The sequence below is a fragment of the Lotus japonicus genome, chromosome 3, assembly GCF_012489685.1.
Source record: "Lotus japonicus ecotype B-129 chromosome 3, LjGifu_v1.2".
In the NCBI taxonomy this organism is placed as follows: Eukaryota; Viridiplantae; Streptophyta; class Magnoliopsida; order Fabales; family Fabaceae; genus Lotus; species Lotus japonicus.
Genome location: NC_080043.1, coordinates 5,884,417 through 5,903,939, shown reverse-complemented (window position 1 = coordinate 5,903,939; position 19,523 = coordinate 5,884,417). Strand labels below are relative to the sequence as shown.

Here is a 19,523-nt window from a genome sequence, read left to right as displayed (position 1 = left end):
AATAAAAAATATATTAAATACTAAAGTTAGATATTATTTAATAAGTTAATTATATATAAGGAGAAAAACTGAAATATTTAAGGATTAAAATGGGAAAAAAAACATTGTCGGAATTCTCTGAATAGAGGTCGCTTCGACGATAGGGCCTAATTTCCGGTAGCCAACTTCCACGAGGAAAAAGGGATGGGAGGTCTTAGGGAGAGACAATACACCATGATCAAAAGGTTCACGATGTTCATAGACGGGATAGGGGAGGAAATGACGTACATGGAACTAAGAAAGGAGGTGAGCCGTTTCGGGAGTATCATCGGGGTGTACATTCAGAGACGGGCGGAGGGTGGGATGACAAACTAGATTTGGTTTTGCAAGACTCAAATATGAAGCAGATGTGGAGAGGGCAGTTCAGTTTCTTAATGGGGCACTAGTGGGTAAGTTGATAAGGGTGAATAGGACTTGATTCCCAACTCTGAGGGTGGATCTCCGGGTTGGGTAAGAAAAGAATAGCGGCCAGTACAGCAGAGGCAAAGACAGGGGTGAAAATACAAGGGGGGACTAGGAAGCCATTACAACATGGGCTTATACAGGGGAAAGTCTCATAGGAAGGAAAAAGGGTGTGGCGGGTCAAAGAGGCAAAGGTGGAGGATCAAGGTAGCTCGGCCAAGGGCCCAGGTCCATTAATCTACATGACAACCGATGAGGGCGACGTAAGGCTGGATTCCCTTGCAATTGCAACGGTATTTGAAACTTATACTCTTGGGATGCTTCAAGAGTTTCTTAGCATAAAGGTCTTGGGGTATGATCACAGTAAAGCCCTTAGGTGCATGGGAGGTAATCCTTCAATTCCAGAATCGTGACGAGATGCGGGACATCTTAAATGATGGGAAGGACATCTTGCTACAACAAAATTTGGCGGTGGAACCGGGTACCTCCACAACATGTTCGAAGAGTCACTTGCTTAGGGTCAAAAAAATTAATGTGCCATTTAAGGGTTGGAGCTACGAGTTTTTAGAGGCTTTGACGGCATCGTTGGGACAGTTGATTTTTTGTGATGGTTCAACAAAGGATGGGAGCTGTTTTGATGTGGTCTGGGTTTTATTGGAAGTAACGAAACCATGGACAGTGGGAAAGGAATTATGTGTTCAGATTGATAACGCTCTCACTTAGGTTGTCTTATTGCCTGAATAGACAAGCAGTGGGGTGGGGGAACTCAGACGTTGGGGCCCTCACATACCAACTAGGGGCTACAGTAATGATGACAGTTAGCCAATGATCCATGTGAAGGGGTCTCATGCATAGTACACGGAGGGGGGAGGTTTCGGCGGCAGCGGTGACGTGGAGCATGGGTCACCGGTGCTATAGGTGGATAAGTAGTGGAGGATATCATGGAAGAGACGTTGCATATTCAAGTGACAGATTTGATTGATTTTGCTTGTGCTAGAGAGAGATATTCCAATATGTAGTGCTTACAAAAGTAACGAGGCAAGCTGAAATACTTGCCGATGACAATATTTTCCAGCACGACTTATCAAGTTGTTCTGATCTTAGCATTCATTAGGATCGACCAACTAGCTTGCAAGGTGACTAGAAAATCACATAAGACATAATTACAGTAATTATTGTGCCAAGACCTAAAAGAGGAATGATTAATGCTGGTTTTTTTTTTCTAATAGGAAAATGTTAATTGTTAGTAAATTAATCTCTCATCAGCGTTCAAACCCTTCACCCTTCAATCCCCCCCAAACCTTATGTCTTATAACCTTTCATTCTTCATGCTGATTAATACTGATATAAGAAGAGTTAGGAAAGGAAATAGAACATGCTCACTTCTGTATTATAGGTCTGAGTTAGAAATAAGTTTTCACCGAACTAAATAGGTTCACTTCATGAAAAAAACCTACCTCAACTTTTTTTATTTATAGTAATTACCATGAAAATCAGAATAATTTTTTTGACCCTCAAATCTTTGGTTTTTTTTTTGCCAAAGGTTCATATTCATTCAACAAAGAAAGTCAAACGACACTTACAAACGATCATTCATTGAATGAATGAGAAAATTTGGGCCATCGGCCCAAAGACAGCTTACAAGATAGTTCATAACAAATAGACATGTGACTCCTTAATACACTAAACAAAGTTAGTCTAAGGGAGATTAAAAAAACTATTTGCAAGAGACCCAATAGGAAACATGCCCAAAAGATTGAGCTCAAGAGAACCTGGGTCAGAAAAAGCCTAGCTTGAATCTCCAAACCCTAGCCAACCATAGGGAAGGGACGACGGAGCAGTGGGGGAGGAGGAATGGCAGCGACTAACCGGAAAAGCTCCAAACACTTGATTTCCTGCAAACAAAAGCGAAAAATTGATCTTGAGATTTTAAATGCGCTTCTTCTCAACCTTGTTGGCTCTGCAGTCTGCAATTTCTGCAACAAGGATGTCTTCAACAGAGGTGCACAACACCACTAATAACAGAGGACCAGGAAAGCCAAATGAGAGGAACTCGACATGTGGAAGACCGCTGCAGTTGAGGGTTGGAAATTGCACAAGTATGTCGCAGAGGTGAAGCTGGTGGAATCCAGATTTGCGGCCCCAACCTTTGGACCAAGGAAGCCAACTCCAAAAACACCCCAAAATAGAGCCAAACAGACCTTACCCCTTCCAACCAAGAACGCCGATAGAAAGAGGAGCAGAGGTGGTTGGCCTGGCTTGGGTAGCGGAGATGCGGTGGATCGCGCTTCTGGAACGTAGAGGCTTCACCGGAGACTTAGCTTCCTCTGGGTTTAGCGATTCAAGGCACGATTAGAAGCTGAACTTGCAGTAAAAGATGGAGGCGACGTGAGTGGCCAAGATGGAGGCATGGGTGGCTGGTGGACGGTGGTGTAGGCCAAGGAAAAGAGAAAAACCTAGACGGAAAACTAGGAAAACCCCACTTATTTGGGTAGCAAATCCACCTATTGTGGAAGAAACCCACCGAATGTGGGAGAGCAGCTTCTAGCAAGCAGAAAAAAGGGCCTCCCTAGAGGAGGAGGGACCCCCCAATGGGGGATGAAACCCCCAAAAGGGGGTGGCGGCGCTGCTCAAGGTGTTGTGTGCCCTAGCAGAGAGTTTCCTTGATTCTATTTTTGGTTCATTTCTTCTTAAGACAATAAGCGTAATAGGGTGAGTAACAAAGACGATGGGTTCATGTAACCAAAGAAAAAAAAGAAAAAGAGGATGAGTTCAGCCTGGTTATACAAATGTAGCAAATCGTACTCACAACATTAACGACCAATTTCATGCGTTATAAACTTTGGAGGGGCATAGTTCACATTTTCGAAAATTGTGTGGTAGAATCTACCAGTACAATCATACGCTTACTACTATAAACTGAGCCAGAAATAGCACAACCAGAGCCAAACATAGATTATATAAGATTGAAACTAACAAGATCAACATACAGTTCATCAACCGCAAATTTATAAGGGAATAGTAGTTAACAGAGTTTAACAGAGTCTCAAACTAAAAGAATATTAGAATACAGTTTATTCCGCAATTTAGACAGATGAAAAGGGGGGGGGGGGGGGGGGATGAATAGAACAGATTAAGAACACTAATAAATTCAAGAAAATCTTGGCATTTGATGGGAAAACCACAGACACTCAAGGATTATTGCCACTTTACAGATTTAGGTGCAAGCAATGTTTGGCCGTGGATTATAATCACTAAACTGCCAGCAAAATAAATACTAGTTAAATTGATGTTTACCTTAAAAATTATAAGAGTTCTGAAGGATAGCCTAAGAGTTATACAGCAACAGACATAAAGATGATGTTAGTCACACGAGGCAAGTAGCCAATTTTGTAAGTTTGTCACTCAAATAGTCACAAAGTTACCTATTATATTGAGAGATGGATTGGAAATATTTCCATTGCTTCTCCAACTAAAACCTTCACTAAGCTCAGAACAAATCAAAGATAATCAGTACAGCTCGAAAGTAGAGCCACACAACAAACATTTTACCAAGCATGCTATTAAGTAATGACAAGGACATTAAAGCATCATTTGAAACTTTCTAAAACAGTTACAAAAAGACCTTATAGAATAAGCCATCTTATCAGACAAAGTCCAAGTCACTAGTAAGGAAATTTGAGCCTGCAACATGAACCAAAAGAAAGGAAGCAATTTCTCTGCATTGAACCTTATCATAAGATGGAAAGAAATTACAACATGAGGATATGAACTCCCCATAAGATAACTACGAAATTCTCAATTGGGAATTCACTTGCAAGGAATCCAACAGAAAGAAACAACAGAGCCAAGGCAGTAGAATCTCACTCAGCATTCATCTTCGGAAACGCTTTCCCATACCCCAGATGGGAGATCTTGAACAAACTTAATCAAAGAACAAAGCCCGCCCAAGAAGTTATGGTCAATGGCACCCTTTGCATCCACCACATGTGCAAAATCAACGAGTTTAACCACAGCACCGGCTTTCTTCCCATTCATCACACGCTCCCCCTTCTCATACACCACCAGAACAGAACAAGAATAAAAATGAAAGATGGTTTGAACCTCAAACCATTTCTTAAGCTCCAAAAGCTGCTTCAAAACTGGCATAAAAACCTCACAGGCAAAAGCAGAATCTGGGTCAGCATTACCGTCAGAAGAAACAAACTTGCTCAAAACCAATTTGACCTCATCAGCAGAGAGACTCTGAAGGAACTTCTTGTGGGGCTGCCAGCATGAAGAGGGGTCTTGCTTGGAAGGTCCCACAGACTTCAATCCTAACAGCAATTGATAGACAAATTATACAAAACACTGAAAACATTAACTAAAATAGGACAAGACAGAAAATATCATCAAACACAATACATTTTGATAGCTGTTTATAAAAAAGTCAGAACCCATCACTTTTGTGTTATATTTGGTCTACTTGACGGGTCTACTTGTTTTGGAGAGTTCTTTAAGGGGATGGGACAAAACCCTTCATGAATCATGACTCAATTTTGTCTATCCTGCAAAAGTGGGGGATTTGGAGGTCATATGATAAAAATACTCAGTCCCATATTTTAGAACTTAAAGTTGTACTCCCTCCGTCCCTTATTATGAGAAAAAAGGGGTCTTATAATAAGGGACGGAGGGAGTATTTTAATAGTGAGGGAAATTAAAGTAAATTGTCTTAAAATCTCCCCCTCCCCCATGAAGAAAAAAGTCATTTTCCCTCCCCTCTCCTCCTCTAAACCACACATCACACATGATAAGAATTGAAGTTTATGTCTCCTCCCCTCCATTACAATCCCTCCCATCCCTTCCCCTTTATTGCACCAAATACACCCAAAGTTAATAAAATTGATCTATTATTATATGTTAAAGTAATCTTAAAAAGTCTAATTACATACATTGTTGTCAAATACCAACCATGGTGGAATTCCAGCAAGTCGTAATGGCCGATATCCTGCCATAATTCAACATAATCCGCCATTATCCACCATCAGTATTTGTCAAATATGACTTGTTTTTGGCTTTCCACCATCCGCCATTAACAACAGTTTTTTTTGGTACACCGGAAAGATGTCATTAACAACACTGATTAAAATAAGATAATAAAATAAAATTAATCATTAAAAAAATCATAAACATGATTATGATCAATAAAACTCCTCTAACTATTTTTTATTAGAATTCTACAAGAGGTCTCCTCCTCGAGACACGCAATCCAGTTCAAACATCCACATCCTGGTGGGACTAGCTCTTCCCGCAAGTTTTTCTCATCCACAATACTCGAGCTCAATACACGATACTAAGATGGATCAAACATGTACCACTTGATTGATATTCTATAAATATTTAACATTACAAAACATGATTCCAATTACATCCAAAAGAGCTAATACAGCTACCACTAAGGAAAAAGAGAATAAAACAGTAACCAACCTGAAATTCTGAAACCCAGATGAATAGACGACGATTCCCTATCCTTCAAAAGACACTTCCTGACATACTCCTCAGCCGCCTCGGGATACCAAGTCCTAGACCCGATCTTAACATCCATCACACAGGGATTATCATAACCAGCCAGAATATCCTCCAGTACGAGGTGAGGATGAAGACCAGACCCATCAGAAGCTTCAACTTCCTTAATCCCATGAAAAACCGGGAAGAACGATCGAATATTGTCGGGAATGGAAGACAGGGTTTCGTAGAATGTGGCCTCGTTGGAACCACGATGGTCGCTCTGAAGAGGTTTGTAGAATTTTCCAGAATCATCCACCAGAGGGCCGAGAACACCGTCAATAGCTTTATGGCCTGCGACTTGGTGTTCTGGGACCCTCAGCATTTTTGTGGAATTTGTAAAGTGAAAGGTAACAAGTTTTTTTGATTATATAAAAGCTGATCTTACTTCTGAGTTTAAAAAGTTAAAATAAACTAGGGGCGATGACGGTGATTTTGTTTGTTTTGTTGTGTGAGAGAAGGACAAGTGAATTTAGACAAGGGAATAAGAAAAGGGAATGCACGTGAGTGGGAGGATAGTGACTTTTGAGGTGGTGACGTGATGAGATTGAGAGCGTGGACATGAAGCAATTTGGATAATCTAGAGAATCCTTTATTAAAACACGGCTTAAATATGTTGGAAGTCCCTCTAAAATAGGGGTGCTTTGGTTAAGGCCCCTACAAATTTTTTTGGGTGGAATAAGCCCCTAATGTGAAAATAATATATGGTGATAAGCCCCTACCGTGAGGTTCCGTTTAATTTATGATGATTCTGTAAACGGCGTTGGCGTGTATTATATTTTGTGAAAATTATTCAATTAAAGAGGGTGCCACGTAAGTAAATGAGGGATCAAAAAATAAAAATAAAATGAAAATCCAAAGTAAAAAACACAAGTACGTTTGGGGATTTTACTTGAGTTTTTTACTTGGGTTTTTATTTTTTCAACCCTAATTTACTTACGTGGCACCCTCTTTAATTGAATAATTTTCACAAAATATAATTTACGTCAGCGTCGTTTGCAGAATCATGAGAAATTAAACGGAACCTCACGGCAGGGGTTTATCACTATATATTATTTTCACATTAGGGGCTTATTCCACCCAAAAAAAATTGTAGGGGCCTTAACCAAAAGATCCCTATTTTAGAGGGACCTCCAACATATTTAAGCCTTAAAACACTAAAAAAGTCGAGAGGGATGGGTTTGTTTCGAGTACCACTATATAGAAAGCAAAAACATCAATGAAATAGATACGGTAACCTGAAGTTTGACTTTTAAAATTGAATCCATAAATCCAATCAAACAATGCTTAATCAGGAAGATATTAGTTTGGTCATTATTAATGAAGTAAACTGCCAAGTGCTAAGTATGCTTCTATATTAGTAGTATATTGTATTAATCAGTCATGAGTCATAGTTGAACATCAGGATACCAATCTATTATTAAAATCTGTAGCCTATCAATTCTTGCCCTCTTAGTTTAACCCTTAATAGTATGCGAATTTTAACTACTAATCTTGACATATATAAATATCAACTTCCACATCATTGCATGTCTTGCAAACTCATTGAGAAAACCAATGCTAATAGGATATAGCTGATACCTGATAGAGCTTGGCACAGAAACTCAGTGAAAGAAAGATAAAAGAGGACTATTATTGAACATTAACACTGGTACAATAGATTTCGGACTTTCGAGAGGTCAGTACTCTCCCAATACTCTGATTCCACTCCAGAATAATCCCTATAACTGCTACAAAATCTCTTCTAAAGAGATAACTAACTACCTAAGAGGCTAAGACAATTAAAAAACTGGCTGATTACCAATAACTACCCAAATCAGTTACAAAAACTGACTAACAGATTAAACTTATTCAGCCCCTGTCTCTCATTTGATACTTTAGTATAAGAGGCTGAATCCTGGGTCTATCAGTAGCATTACAAATTCATTTCTAAATCAGAAAATAATTTACTTCGGAGTTATTAACAGGGTCAAGGGAATTCATTTGTAGATTAGGAACAACAATAACTGTAGTTCATTATCTAGGATCTGGTGTTTTTCGAGGGTTAGTTTTAAGTAATGATAACATAAGATGAAGTGAACCACAAATCGGTTCACATTTCTCAATACTCAGTCATCATAACAGAAGGAGCACATATAGAACAAAAAAATAAACAACTTCAGTCATCATAACAGAAGGAGCACATATAGAACAAAAAAATAAACAACTTTAGTCATCATAACAGAAGGAGCACATACAGAACACAAGAAATAAACAACTGCTGATGCCTGATGGATACCGCCATGCAAGACCCAAGATTAATAATTGTATTTTTTCACTCAAGGACCCAACAATCTGACTTTGAAAATTCATATACATGTAGCATAGGATATAATAGGTACTACCTCAAAGGTAGATTTTCCCACAGAATCATAGACTACTTCAACTCCATTGCCTGATGTAATTTCGTTGACACGGGCAACAAAATCCTCTTCTGTATAGATGATAACATGATGACAGCCATCTTCCTTGGCTTGAACTGCCTTCGTTTTATTGGATACAGTTCCAATAACAGTTGCACCAAGAGTGTTTGCCCACTGACACAATAGGGATCCCATTCCACCGGCTGCTGCGTGTACAAGAATCGTGTGACCAGGTTCAACCTGCAACGTGATAGGTATATTAGTTTATGCTTATAATCAGGTTGGGCAAAATTAAGAGATATTGGAACTAAGGCAACAGAAGACAGAATAGGCACAAATTATAGACAAGTATTTCATTATCTTCTTCATTAAAATAGGAGAGCTCGTAGAGAACCACGTAGACACAGAAAATAATATCAACAGAAAGAAGGGAAGCAAGCATTACAGATAAGTTACAGCACCAGCATCCACCTCCTTTCTTTTTTATAAATGATTGTTTAGTGTTCACTCAACTTTTCAGAAAGCATAATATCCTGAATCACCCCTGTTGTAAGAAAGGGGATGTCTTTTTTTCTAAACATACTAATGAATCTATACTGTACTAATCAAACAAAAGAGACAGGTGAAAACAAAAATGCCTCTCTTCAGCAATAACGACTAGACAATATAGAAACACCAACCTTGAAACAAGATCGAAGCAAATAACGAGTTGTCATGCCCTTGGACATGATGGATGCCTCAATAATTGGGTCAATTTTGGGAGGGACAGAGACTAATTTATTTGCAGGAAGAATCTGTTCTTCAGCATATGAGCCCAATGGTGGTGGACCTGCATAAGCTAAAAGATCTCCAACTTGCAAATCAGTGACTCCAACACCTACAGCTATCACAACCCCAACAGCCTCCACACCTTTGCGTGGAATAATTGAACTCAAGAACTCAGCTTAATTTCTCTAGCTAACATTTCTTTAGTTTCTAACTCTACAAGCACCATAAACAAAATTGTGAAGAACTGAAAAAAAAATAAGGAAACCTGGAGTGAAGGGCAAAGAGGGGGCTTTGTCAACTCCTTTGCCAAAGTAGACATCAATGAAATTGACCCCAATGGCTTTATTCCTCACATGCACTTCTCCTTCTTTAGGCTCACCAATTTCCACATCCTCCCACTTCAGAACCTGTATGACACACCACCAGAAAAATATAGTTTGAACAATTCAAGTGTGAATGAGAAGCATGAGTGAAAGAGGCCTAACCTGAGGGCCACCAAATTCATGAACTCTGATAGCTTTCACCATTTCTGCTGTTATTTCTTGGTGAAAGTTGTTGATAAAGTGGAATCTATTACATAGTACTGCTCTAGGTGGAGGGATGTACAATAATTTTCACTCTCAACTTCCAATTTGCAAGTTCTTTTTGTCTTTTTGGGTCACAATCATATATACACGCAATCTTGTTTGAGGAGGTAAAAGCAGTATAAGTGGAAAGCTTTACGCAATTATTCAGTGCAGTTGCCTATCAATATGGAACTTAAGACTTAAATTGAACACTTCAACAGAACCATATCATGTTTAGTGGTTTTTATATAGTTTTGTATTAATAATGAAGTCAATTTATTTACTCTCTATTGAAACATTGGTGATCCATTGTAATTGTAAAATTTCATCTATTGTTATATTGAAAAAAAAAATCTTACTTTTAGAATGAAATAATTTTTATGAATACTTTTTCCACAAATGGCTCTTACAAACCGTCTCTCGAATTGTTCCTGAATGATAGCTCAAGTGGTAAGAATTAGGGGACATATAAGTTGCGTGGGGAGGTCCATGAATCAATCATTGGATGGTGCAATTTATCTGATGTAGTAAAAAAAACACAGCCTCTAGATTTTGTGCACTATATATTTGTATCCATGTGTTTCATCACATTATTTTCCCTTTTTCCCACCATGCAGACGCATAAAAATAGTATATGAATACATGGCAGACATCCAAAATTTGGAAACTTGGGATATCTTAATTTGCATCGCATACGGATTCCTCAGATTTCAAGTAGTGATGACCACTGCCTTTGGTTCAATGATATATAAAACTATGAGAAAGCACAATAAATCTCAAGAACTTTCTTTTCCATTAAAGTAGGTGTCTCAATAATAACAAAGAATGCAAATAATTTTTACAGCATCAGTACTCTGGTAACACAAACTAGCCATACAATTACAAACCATAAATAAAATACCACAGCGGTCAGACAACTCTATAAGACTCTTCCAACTGCATCCCTTTCCAAAAAATTTGCAAGTCTGTAACGCCTAAATCAATACTCGCATTTAGTTTGATCTAATTGGCCGTCATGGACAGCATACATTCTGGAATGTTAGCTAAACAATGAATATGAACACAGGGGCCACTAATCTTTACAGAATTCTCATCTAGAGTGATGAGATGATGAAAATAAATGGTATCCGTCAGCTCAACATACTTGCATAGGTTGTTCTTGGTCGAAACGGATTTAGCCAGAATTCAATTCAACCCTCCTCTGACTCTGCACATAAGAATAGAAGTTATATCATAACTAGATAAAATTGCAGCATTTCATCTGGATTAGAAGAACAAAGATGTATAATCATAAGTAAAGTACTAGGTTAGGTTTCGGAGTTTCAGGGAAGTAAGCAAATGTAAGGCAAAATGAGTTACCATTATGAAATATGGAAACCAATACCATGAACATGATACAGAAAGAGTTTCAGTTTTCACCCCAAACATTTTTCTTACCATTTATAGCTTCCATGTTATTTTCCTTAAAAACGCCTAGAGGTGATCCATGGACAGAGAGAAGCATCTCGCCAGGTTTGGGAAGCCTAAGTGTTTTGGGTGTCATCCCAACAGACAGCCTCTGACTAGTCACCTGCGAATGATGTATAGAGCCAAATTAATCACTTCAGTAGTTAACTTTCAAGTTCAAAGCCATCTGGATCCTCCACCCCTTGGCAAGAAATTCCAGACTTCATTAACAAAATAACCAAAAGGTAGGAAGAAGATACTGACACCAGGAGTCTGAAGACCTTCTTGCATTGCTAGAGTCTGAGTTTCAGATGGCGCTTCGAAGACCTATACAATAGACAATTGATCACAAAAAGACACAAAAAAAAAATGATCCTTTAGAATTCATGTATACTTCAGATCAGGATAGAAATAAGAATGGATGGGCTAGTGTGATGCTTCCCTAACTTACATGTTTTTGTCACAAAAACTGATATACTCTAGGTTAACTAATGCTAACTAATGAAACATTGAGTAAGGTCCTTGTTTATGATAGGATTTTGCGAGATTTTACATCAATATCCATTAACATTATAGGCAACATTTCAGCCATGTGGTATGTGTATGTGCTCCTACCACCCCTTTAACTAGTCCCACAAACTGACAAAAAAGACCCTGCAAATGGTGGTGTGAAATTTGCTCATCAAAGTGCAAAGAGAAGAAAGAGAACATACCATATCCTTCAAATGCACATTATCAGCACCAAGAAAACTTGTTCCCCCTGTCACCATGGAAGTAACTTTTGTCAACTAAAAATAAGATGATGAGATGATAACTAACAACAACAATAATATTGGTTTTAAATAAAGATCAGCAACTGCAATTACAGCCACAACCTCGTGATTATAAAGGTATTCTATTTGTCCGTTATTTCCTACAATATCAAGGATTGTGACAGGACTGCAACCGCAGTTTAAAGAGCATTGCTATTTAGGCCGAATGAATGACCACACCAAACAGATGAATGTTTACATGGCTGTTTAGTATTGGTGAAAATAAATTATCATTCAATGTTAGAAACCAAAGTATCTTCTATTGACCAATCAGAAATGGAAACGAAATTTCGGTTTCGTATGTTTATTTTCCCAGTTTAAAACCTTGGTAATGATAATAATTATAATAAGCTCAAACATGTTATAGATTCACAATAAACTCAAGGATAGTCACAGACTCACAGGTAAACTCAAGTCTCTACATTCAACAAAATAACAAGATTTTAGTCTAGTAGATGCTTTTATGGAACAAAAACAAGTAACTTTTGCATTCTTAAATACTAAAAATGAAAACAAAAGAATTAAACATGGATTAATTCTAAGAAAATGGATGAAAATCATATTCAAGAGAAAGAATTTACAAGTTCTATGCACAAGACAAACCAAACAGTACCTGCATTGGAAGAATATTCAAAGCCACCCAAATGAGGAACAGAAGCAGAACACTGAGGGTAAGCCATGGACAATCTCTGCAACAACGAAACATGCAAATCCCTCCCATCAGCACAACTCATGTTCATCGACTCCTTCTCCTTCCACGCAACCTCAAATTTCTTGCTCCCTTCATCACTCACGATTTCCAGATTCGGCAACGTTTCTTCAAAAACCTCCAAAACAGGTTTCGTCAGCTGTTCTTCACTGAAACACGATCGCAGCAACCGCAACTCCGTCAACAAGTTCTCGATCTTCACATCGCGAACTGCCCTAATCGCACCGATTTGCCGCTCCATCGCTGCACCAAAAATTCAATTCAATTCAATTTCGAATTCGTTTTGTGATTAGGTTAATTTCATGAGGAGAATTGGGAAATTTTCGAACCTTCGATTTCGTGGTTGATGAAGTGAGTGTGATTCTGCTGCTGCGTCTGGATTTGAGGATCGTTCGGTTCGGGAAGTGGTTTGACGGTTTTTTTGGTGGTTTTGCGTCGCGGCATTTTGGCGTGGAGAGAGTGGAATCGGAAGGGGAGAAGAAACGACGACGGAGGAGAAGTGTTGGATTACACCATAGGCGTTTTCACTGGAAGTTTGAAGCATTAGGCGCGGATGAGAAGAAGATTTCAAATTTTCAGCAATTTGGGCCTTTTGTTTATTCGGCCCACAATTACATAATTTGCATTATAAAAAAAAATAACTTCAGTGTTTATTCAAGATTTCGAGCAGACCAACCATGGTATCATTGATAGGCCCCCGCGAATATACGAAGGGCGGCCCAATACGTAGAAGTCTATCAAAAGGTATGAGGAACCGCGTCCATTCAATGTATTTAGATACTTAGGGTGGTCGACCTACCTGTGATATAAAGGATTTCGCATATGCTCATTGTAACTCAACTTTTTACTTGAATACAACTTTAAGGTTCTATTTCTCATTCAACATACTTTGTCTTAGGGTTCTTTCGAGAACAATTTCACTTATGTATTTTGTTAAAAATATAATTTAATTCTCAAGTTTCTTATATTTTTAAGGTTTTGACCGTTATTTTGATAAACCATTTGAATTAGAATATATTTGCTAGATGAATTAGAATATATTTGAGACGAGACACAAGCTCTAGTAGGGTCCCACCCAAACAGCTTCAGGGACGATGGTGATTTCCAGGGCGACTTCAGCAGTTTCGGGTCATGTTCAACAACGGAAGGGGTGAGGCTGAAGGTAGCCCAAACGTCCTTAGAGGAGAAAATAGCGGTAAATTATAGATATGGTGAGCCCTTAGAGCGCTACGCTATAGCACTATAGCGTCGCAATATCTGCTATTTGACAACATTGCTTCGGGAGTATGAAAGTTGATGGTAAGTACTGGAATGTGAAAGGAATGAATTTCATACCTTCCATCTTACTTCATCCCCATTTAACAAAACCAAACGATGAAACATATAATAACACCCTTCCATTCAATCCCATTTCACCCCTCCATCAATCCAAACATAGCCTAAACGAGGTGGAATATACCACAAGGCACAAGTGCAATGTGCACATGTTCACCTCTCTTGGTTGCGAGATGTGTACGGACAGCTGCTAGAAGCTGACGGTTTCTAGGAGGCTACCAGGGCTTTCCTCCTCCACGTTGTGGCTGCATTACCTTTGCAGATAAAATGCGAAACCATATATGTATTGTTTGAACTTCATTATTGAATGTCATTATCAAGATAACAGAAAAAGTATTATATTTGAGTACAACGACTATGGTGAATAACACCTTTCAAGAGAGTATCAAACAAGGACCTTGTGTTTAATAACTACATATAACTTACAGCCTTAGGGTATCAACACAACAGATCCTGAGGTCTTCCTATTCTCCAGGTCTTCATGTGCTTTTGCAGCCTCAGACAATGGGTAAGTATGATTGACCCTCACCTTCAAGACACCAGATGCAACAGCAGCAAACAACTCTCCTGCAGCCTCCAATAGCTCATCCCGAGTGACAACATATTGCATTAGGCTGGGCCTTGTCAGGAACAGGGATTTTGCAGCAAGGGAGGATAATGGGACTGGATCAGGTGAACCAGATGATTGCCCAAAACTCACCATGTAGCCTCGTTGCTTCAAGCATGCTAAGGATCCCTGGATAAATCATAGAATACCTCCTTACAAACTTTTTCTCACAACAAAATTGAAATTTGAAAAGAGCATACACATCACTGAAAAATAGTAACCCAAAGTTTGATTTTCAAATTTGAAACAAAAACACTAACAAAGGAAGCTTTCATCAGGCAGAAATCAGTTTGACCATCATCAGGGAAATAAGCGTCTAAGTTTGCTTCTATATTGTATTAATCTGAAAGTAATCCTTGAAATTGAGTTCAACCATTAGTATTAAGTATTATAACTAGTCTGATTTTGAAATTTCATTTAGTGTAGTAAGCATAGAATAGGAACTACCTCAAAGGTATCTTTTCCCACAGAATCATAGACCACTTCAACTCCATTGCCTGATGTAATTTCATTGACGCGAGCAACGAAATCCTCTTCTTTGTAGATTATAACATGATGACAGCCATCCTCCTTGGCTTGAGCTGCCTTCTCCTCATTGGATACAGTTCCTATAACAGTTGCACCCAGAGCATTTGCCCACTGGCACAATAGGGATCCAACTCCACCAGCAGCTGCATGGACAAGAATTGTGTGACCACGTTCAACCTGTAAAGTGATAGGTATGTTAGTCTCTATTTAATATAAAAGTAGGGCAAAGTTAAGAGAAAATGAACTAGTTAGAGGATAAACCAAGAATCCATCAGTTAATAGATACTATAGTCCGCTATGATAAACAGAAGACAGGCAAAAGCCAATGTTATATGCAGGAAAATGCCCACCTCTAATGAAGAAAAATAACACCAATGAATGCAGGAGGGCAACACTGGTTACTGCACATTAGAGATAAAAAACTATACCAGTTGTAGGCCTCCATCTAATGCTAGAATGAAACTTTGGATAAAATAAGCTGAAGAGTGTCTGGGTGAAAACAGTCTACTAGTACCCTTATTTTCACAAACAGCTAATCTAAAAACATGGCTAAAACCTCATATTCTTGCTGGTTTCAAAAGCTATTTTCATCGGCTCATCATAACAGGCTTCAACGCCAGGGTCTTAAATTGCAGTTGCCATCGTGTTATGTCACGAAATAGCAACAAATGTGGGTTGATGCGGCCACAATTGCGGTGCCATCTCAAAAACCCTTAACGCTAGTGGCCGCAAGTGCAGTTGCCAACCACAACTTAAAAGTTAAAACCATGTTCATGACTACTCACTGCAGACTAACAAAGCATTAAAAAAAGGCTTCTTAAGATAGGACACTGGTTAAAAATCATGGTCCACGACCGCCAGTGCGGCCGGGACATCAAGGTTTTGGTCTTTTGGAAATCCACAGACCATGACTGTGTTCACAAACTAAGGGACGTAAAATCAGTGCTGCCAAAATCATGGTCGACAGTTGCAAAAACTAAGGGACGTTACTTCTAAGTTCTATCCACATTGAATTTTGGCTTCACCACGGTTATCAACGGTGTATCCAAACATGCATTATATCACTAGCAGCAATTGTGACCGCATCAACCGCATTTTTGCACAATGTTTCACTATATCGGGAATAGCACCAACCAACCAACCACAGTTTAAAACCTAGGATCATACTAATTCAGATAACAAAAACTCACCTTGAAACAACGGCGAAGCAGAAATTGAGCAGTCATGCCCTTGAGCATCACCGATGCAGCAATAGTTGGGTCAACTGAGGAAGGAATACGAACAACTTTAGCAGCAGGAAGAATCTGCTCCTCAGCATAGGAACCCATTGGTTGACCAGCATAACCAACAAGATCCCCAACCTGCACACCCGTGGGTCCTCCACCCACAGCAGTCACAACTCCAACAGCCTCCATACCTGCCACCACATCATCAAAACAGTTCAATTCAACAAAACAACACCAACAACAACAACATAGAATAAAACAATCAATTGGTAGAACAACAACAACAACAAGACATGCCTGGAGTGAAGGGTGTTGATGAGGCTTTGTAAACCCCTTTCCGAAAGTAAACATCAATGAAATTGACCCCGATTGCTTTGTTCTTCACACGCACTTCACCTTCTTTGGGTTCTCCGATTTCCACATCCTCCCATTTCAGAACCTGAATTCAACACATGAATCATCATCAATTCAAAACAAAACTGTGAGTGATTGAAATTAGAAAGTGAAAGATGATGAGTCTTCTTCACCTGGGGGCCACCGAGTTCATGAACTCTGATAGCTTTCACCATTTCCGTCGACGCTGATGATGATAACGAAGCTTTCGCGGTGAGTGATGTTGCTCTAGCTCTCAGTGTGATCAATGAAGATGAAGAAGAAAGGGTTGTGAGTGGGGTTTTTGGTGGAGTGAGAAGTTGAGAGAGACGAAGGTTCTGGATTCTGAATAACCTGAAACTGCTGCAACAGGACATTTGTCTTCGGTCCGACCGGTTCAACCGGGACCCGGTGGCTAGGACGGTTCGGTTCGTGTAAATAACCGGAGATCATGAAAACCGGTAGTGAACCGGCCAAGAGAGATGGAAGCTGCTGCTTGCTTGCTGGCTGCGCAGACAAAGAGAGATGAAAGTTTGCAAAATAGCTGCTGCTTGTTGAGGCTGCACTCTAGAATTGTGTATTAGGGTTTAATTTTGAGCTGGGCTTTTTTTTTGTTTTATCATTACTAAAGTAATATAAACTTGCTTGGACAAATAAGTTTTCGTGGGCCTAGTTCAAATGCATTATTTTCTTTTTATAATCATATGATCTTGCACGTAATGTATAAAACTTCCGTTTCTTGTTTTAATTCATAATATATGAATCAATTTTTTTTAACATCCAGTTATATAATTAATCAAAGTCTTAATCACAATGCATTTATTTATTTTTCAAATTTATAAAATATCATATTTGTTAGGAGTATTAGTTAATACCATGTAAACAAATTTATAAATATTATTTATAATCACCGGTTGGACTACGGTTCAACCCCGGTCCAACCAATGAACCTTAAACTGGTGCCTCGACCGGTCCGGTTCTGCAAACATTGGTTTTTACTCAATTTGAACTCGGTTTGATTGTTTTCTTACATGGATAAGGACGGCATCAGGAACAAAAGTGGTGATGCCATCTTTTTTTGTTTTAACATGTTCAGGATTAATGGATACATTAATATCTGATTTTGTAAATGAGTTTAATTTTAATTTTTCGACCAAAAAAATAACATTTAATAGGCAAGGCGATTTGGCAACTTCTTAATAATTCCAATAAGCTTTGGGTCTAAGTCTTCAATCACAAGTATTTTCAAGGGTGTTCGGTGTTGAATGCCCCCCATCGTCAAAGTGCGTCTCCAGTTTGGAGGGGGATCTTGAGAGCACGCGACTGTCTTAAGGAAGGGTTCAAGTTCAGATTGGGTAACAGAGCATCTTTTGTGTGGTACAGTAACTGGACGGGGCAAGGGATGATTGGAGAGAAACTACCATTTATTCATATTACTGACAGTTGACACACAACTCAGGTTGAGGGATTTGGTTCTTAATAACAGTTGGAATTTGAACAGGCTATATACTATTCTTACCATGGATGTGGCTGATTGTTTCAGCAAAGTTTCCCCTGTGCTACAACAAAATTCACATGATGTATGATTTTGGGATGACAGGGAAGCGGGTGCATATACGGTGCATGGTGGGTATGATTGGCTACGTGGCCAACAACAGGATTTGGTGGATGGCTCTGCCTTCACGAAGCATTACCTGTAAATGCCAACAGACACAAGGGTCACTTGTCTGATTCAGCGGCTTGCTCCCGGTGCTCAGCGAGATTGGAAGATAGCTTCCATGCTCTCCGGATTTGTCCTCATTCCCTAGAGTTGTGGAACAAGATGGGTGTTACTAGCTGGCCAAATTTCTGGGAACAGAACATGTGGGTTTGGATTCACGACCAGGTGCGTGGTGGTCATGCTCGTCGATTCGTAGCCGGTTTATGGGGAGTGTGGAAATGGCGGTGTAATATGTGCCTTGACACTCAGCAGTGGACGATGGAACATGCGTGGAGACGGTTGTGTCTTGACGACAACGAATTATGCAAGTTTATTAAACCGGGTTCAATGGATAGCGATCATGCATGGATGAAGGTTGGTTGGAGGCTTCCACCGTCAGACTTTCTGAAATTAAACGTTGATGGGAGCTATTCGACAGATTCTGATCAGATGGGTTGGGGAGGTGCAATTCGTGATGCTGCAACAAAATGGATTATGGGTTCCCAGAGTAACTCGACGCACAGTTCAGCGTTTGTTGCGGAGGCCATGGCTCTTCGGGATGGGCTCACTATCGCCTGGAACCATGGATCGCGCAAGCTCCTGTGTGAATCCGATTGTAAGGTGTTGGTTGATACTTTGAGTGATTCCTGCCTGCTTATTCATCATCCTCACACTGAGATCTTGCATGAGATTCACTAGCTTTTAAATCGGCAATGGATAGTGGAACTTTCCTGGATTCATCGTGATGGTAATGTCATAACTGATAGGCTTGCTAGAAGGGGCTACCGGGTAATCAACCAAGGAATTTTGTTGCTAAACTCGCCTCCACCGGAGTTAGAGGTTATCCTGTTGCAGAATATGTTTGGTGTAGTGTAGTTTTGTTTTCTGTTTTGTTCTTTTTTTATGTATCAAAAAACAAAGACAACTAATGTCCCTGAATGATAGCTCAAGTGGTAAGAGCTAGGGAACGTGTAGGTTGGGTAGGGGAGATCCAGGGATCAATCTTTGGCGGATGCAATTTATCTTTCCGATGTAAAATAAAAAATAAAAACAACCAATAATTAGTTA

At 39.3% G+C, this 19,523-nt stretch overlaps 4 protein-coding genes across 6 annotated transcripts; all 4 read right to left on the bottom strand.

The window, feature by feature from the left end:
• Positions 1-4,012: 4,012 nt before the first annotated feature.
• LOC130746709 (inositol polyphosphate multikinase beta-like) lies at positions 4,013-6,570 on the bottom strand. The gene is made up of 2 exons (XM_057599412.1): positions 5,908-6,570; positions 4,013-4,757 (listed from the first exon to the last, which is right to left on the bottom strand). Exons 1-2 carry the CDS (start codon positions 6,308-6,310, stop codon positions 4,309-4,311), a joined length of 852 nt encoding a protein of 283 aa, XP_057455395.1. The 5' UTR covers positions 6,311-6,570; the 3' UTR covers positions 4,013-4,308.
• A 1,564-nt stretch (positions 6,571-8,134) lies between these two features.
• Positions 8,135-9,907, bottom strand: LOC130746711 (uncharacterized). 3 transcript variants are annotated; one of them, XM_057599413.1, is made up of 4 exons: positions 9,641-9,907; positions 9,421-9,562; positions 9,068-9,297; positions 8,135-8,627 (listed from the first exon to the last, which is right to left on the bottom strand). In XM_057599413.1, the coding sequence occupies exons 1-4, from the start codon at positions 9,680-9,682 to the stop codon at positions 8,334-8,336; spliced, it is 708 nt and encodes a 235-aa protein (XP_057455396.1). In that variant the 5' UTR covers positions 9,683-9,907; the 3' UTR covers positions 8,135-8,333. The 3 variants fall into 3 exon arrangements, with proteins under 3 accessions (XP_057455396.1, XP_057455397.1, XP_057455398.1); XM_057599414.1 differs by having other exon boundaries at positions 9,068-9,225; XM_057599415.1 differs by having other exon boundaries at positions 9,068-9,216.
• Positions 9,908-10,493: 586 nt separating this feature from the next.
• Positions 10,494-13,256, bottom strand: LOC130709510 (uncharacterized). Its single transcript, XM_057558879.1, has 6 exons — positions 13,018-13,256; positions 12,593-12,931; positions 11,881-11,927; positions 11,432-11,494; positions 11,159-11,291; positions 10,494-10,928 (listed from the first exon to the last, which is right to left on the bottom strand). The coding sequence occupies exons 1-6, from the start codon at positions 13,130-13,132 to the stop codon at positions 10,912-10,914; spliced, it is 714 nt and encodes a 237-aa protein (XP_057414862.1). The 5' UTR covers positions 13,133-13,256; the 3' UTR covers positions 10,494-10,911.
• A 1,049-nt stretch (positions 13,257-14,305) lies between these two features.
• LOC130748259 (uncharacterized) lies at positions 14,306-17,319 on the bottom strand. The gene is made up of 5 exons (XM_057601445.1): positions 16,912-17,319; positions 16,682-16,823; positions 16,349-16,575; positions 15,078-15,335; positions 14,306-14,759 (listed from the first exon to the last, which is right to left on the bottom strand). Exons 1-5 carry the CDS (start codon positions 17,131-17,133, stop codon positions 14,454-14,456), a joined length of 1,155 nt encoding a protein of 384 aa, XP_057457428.1. The 5' UTR covers positions 17,134-17,319; the 3' UTR covers positions 14,306-14,453.
• Between the last annotated feature and the right edge of the window lie 2,204 nt (positions 17,320-19,523).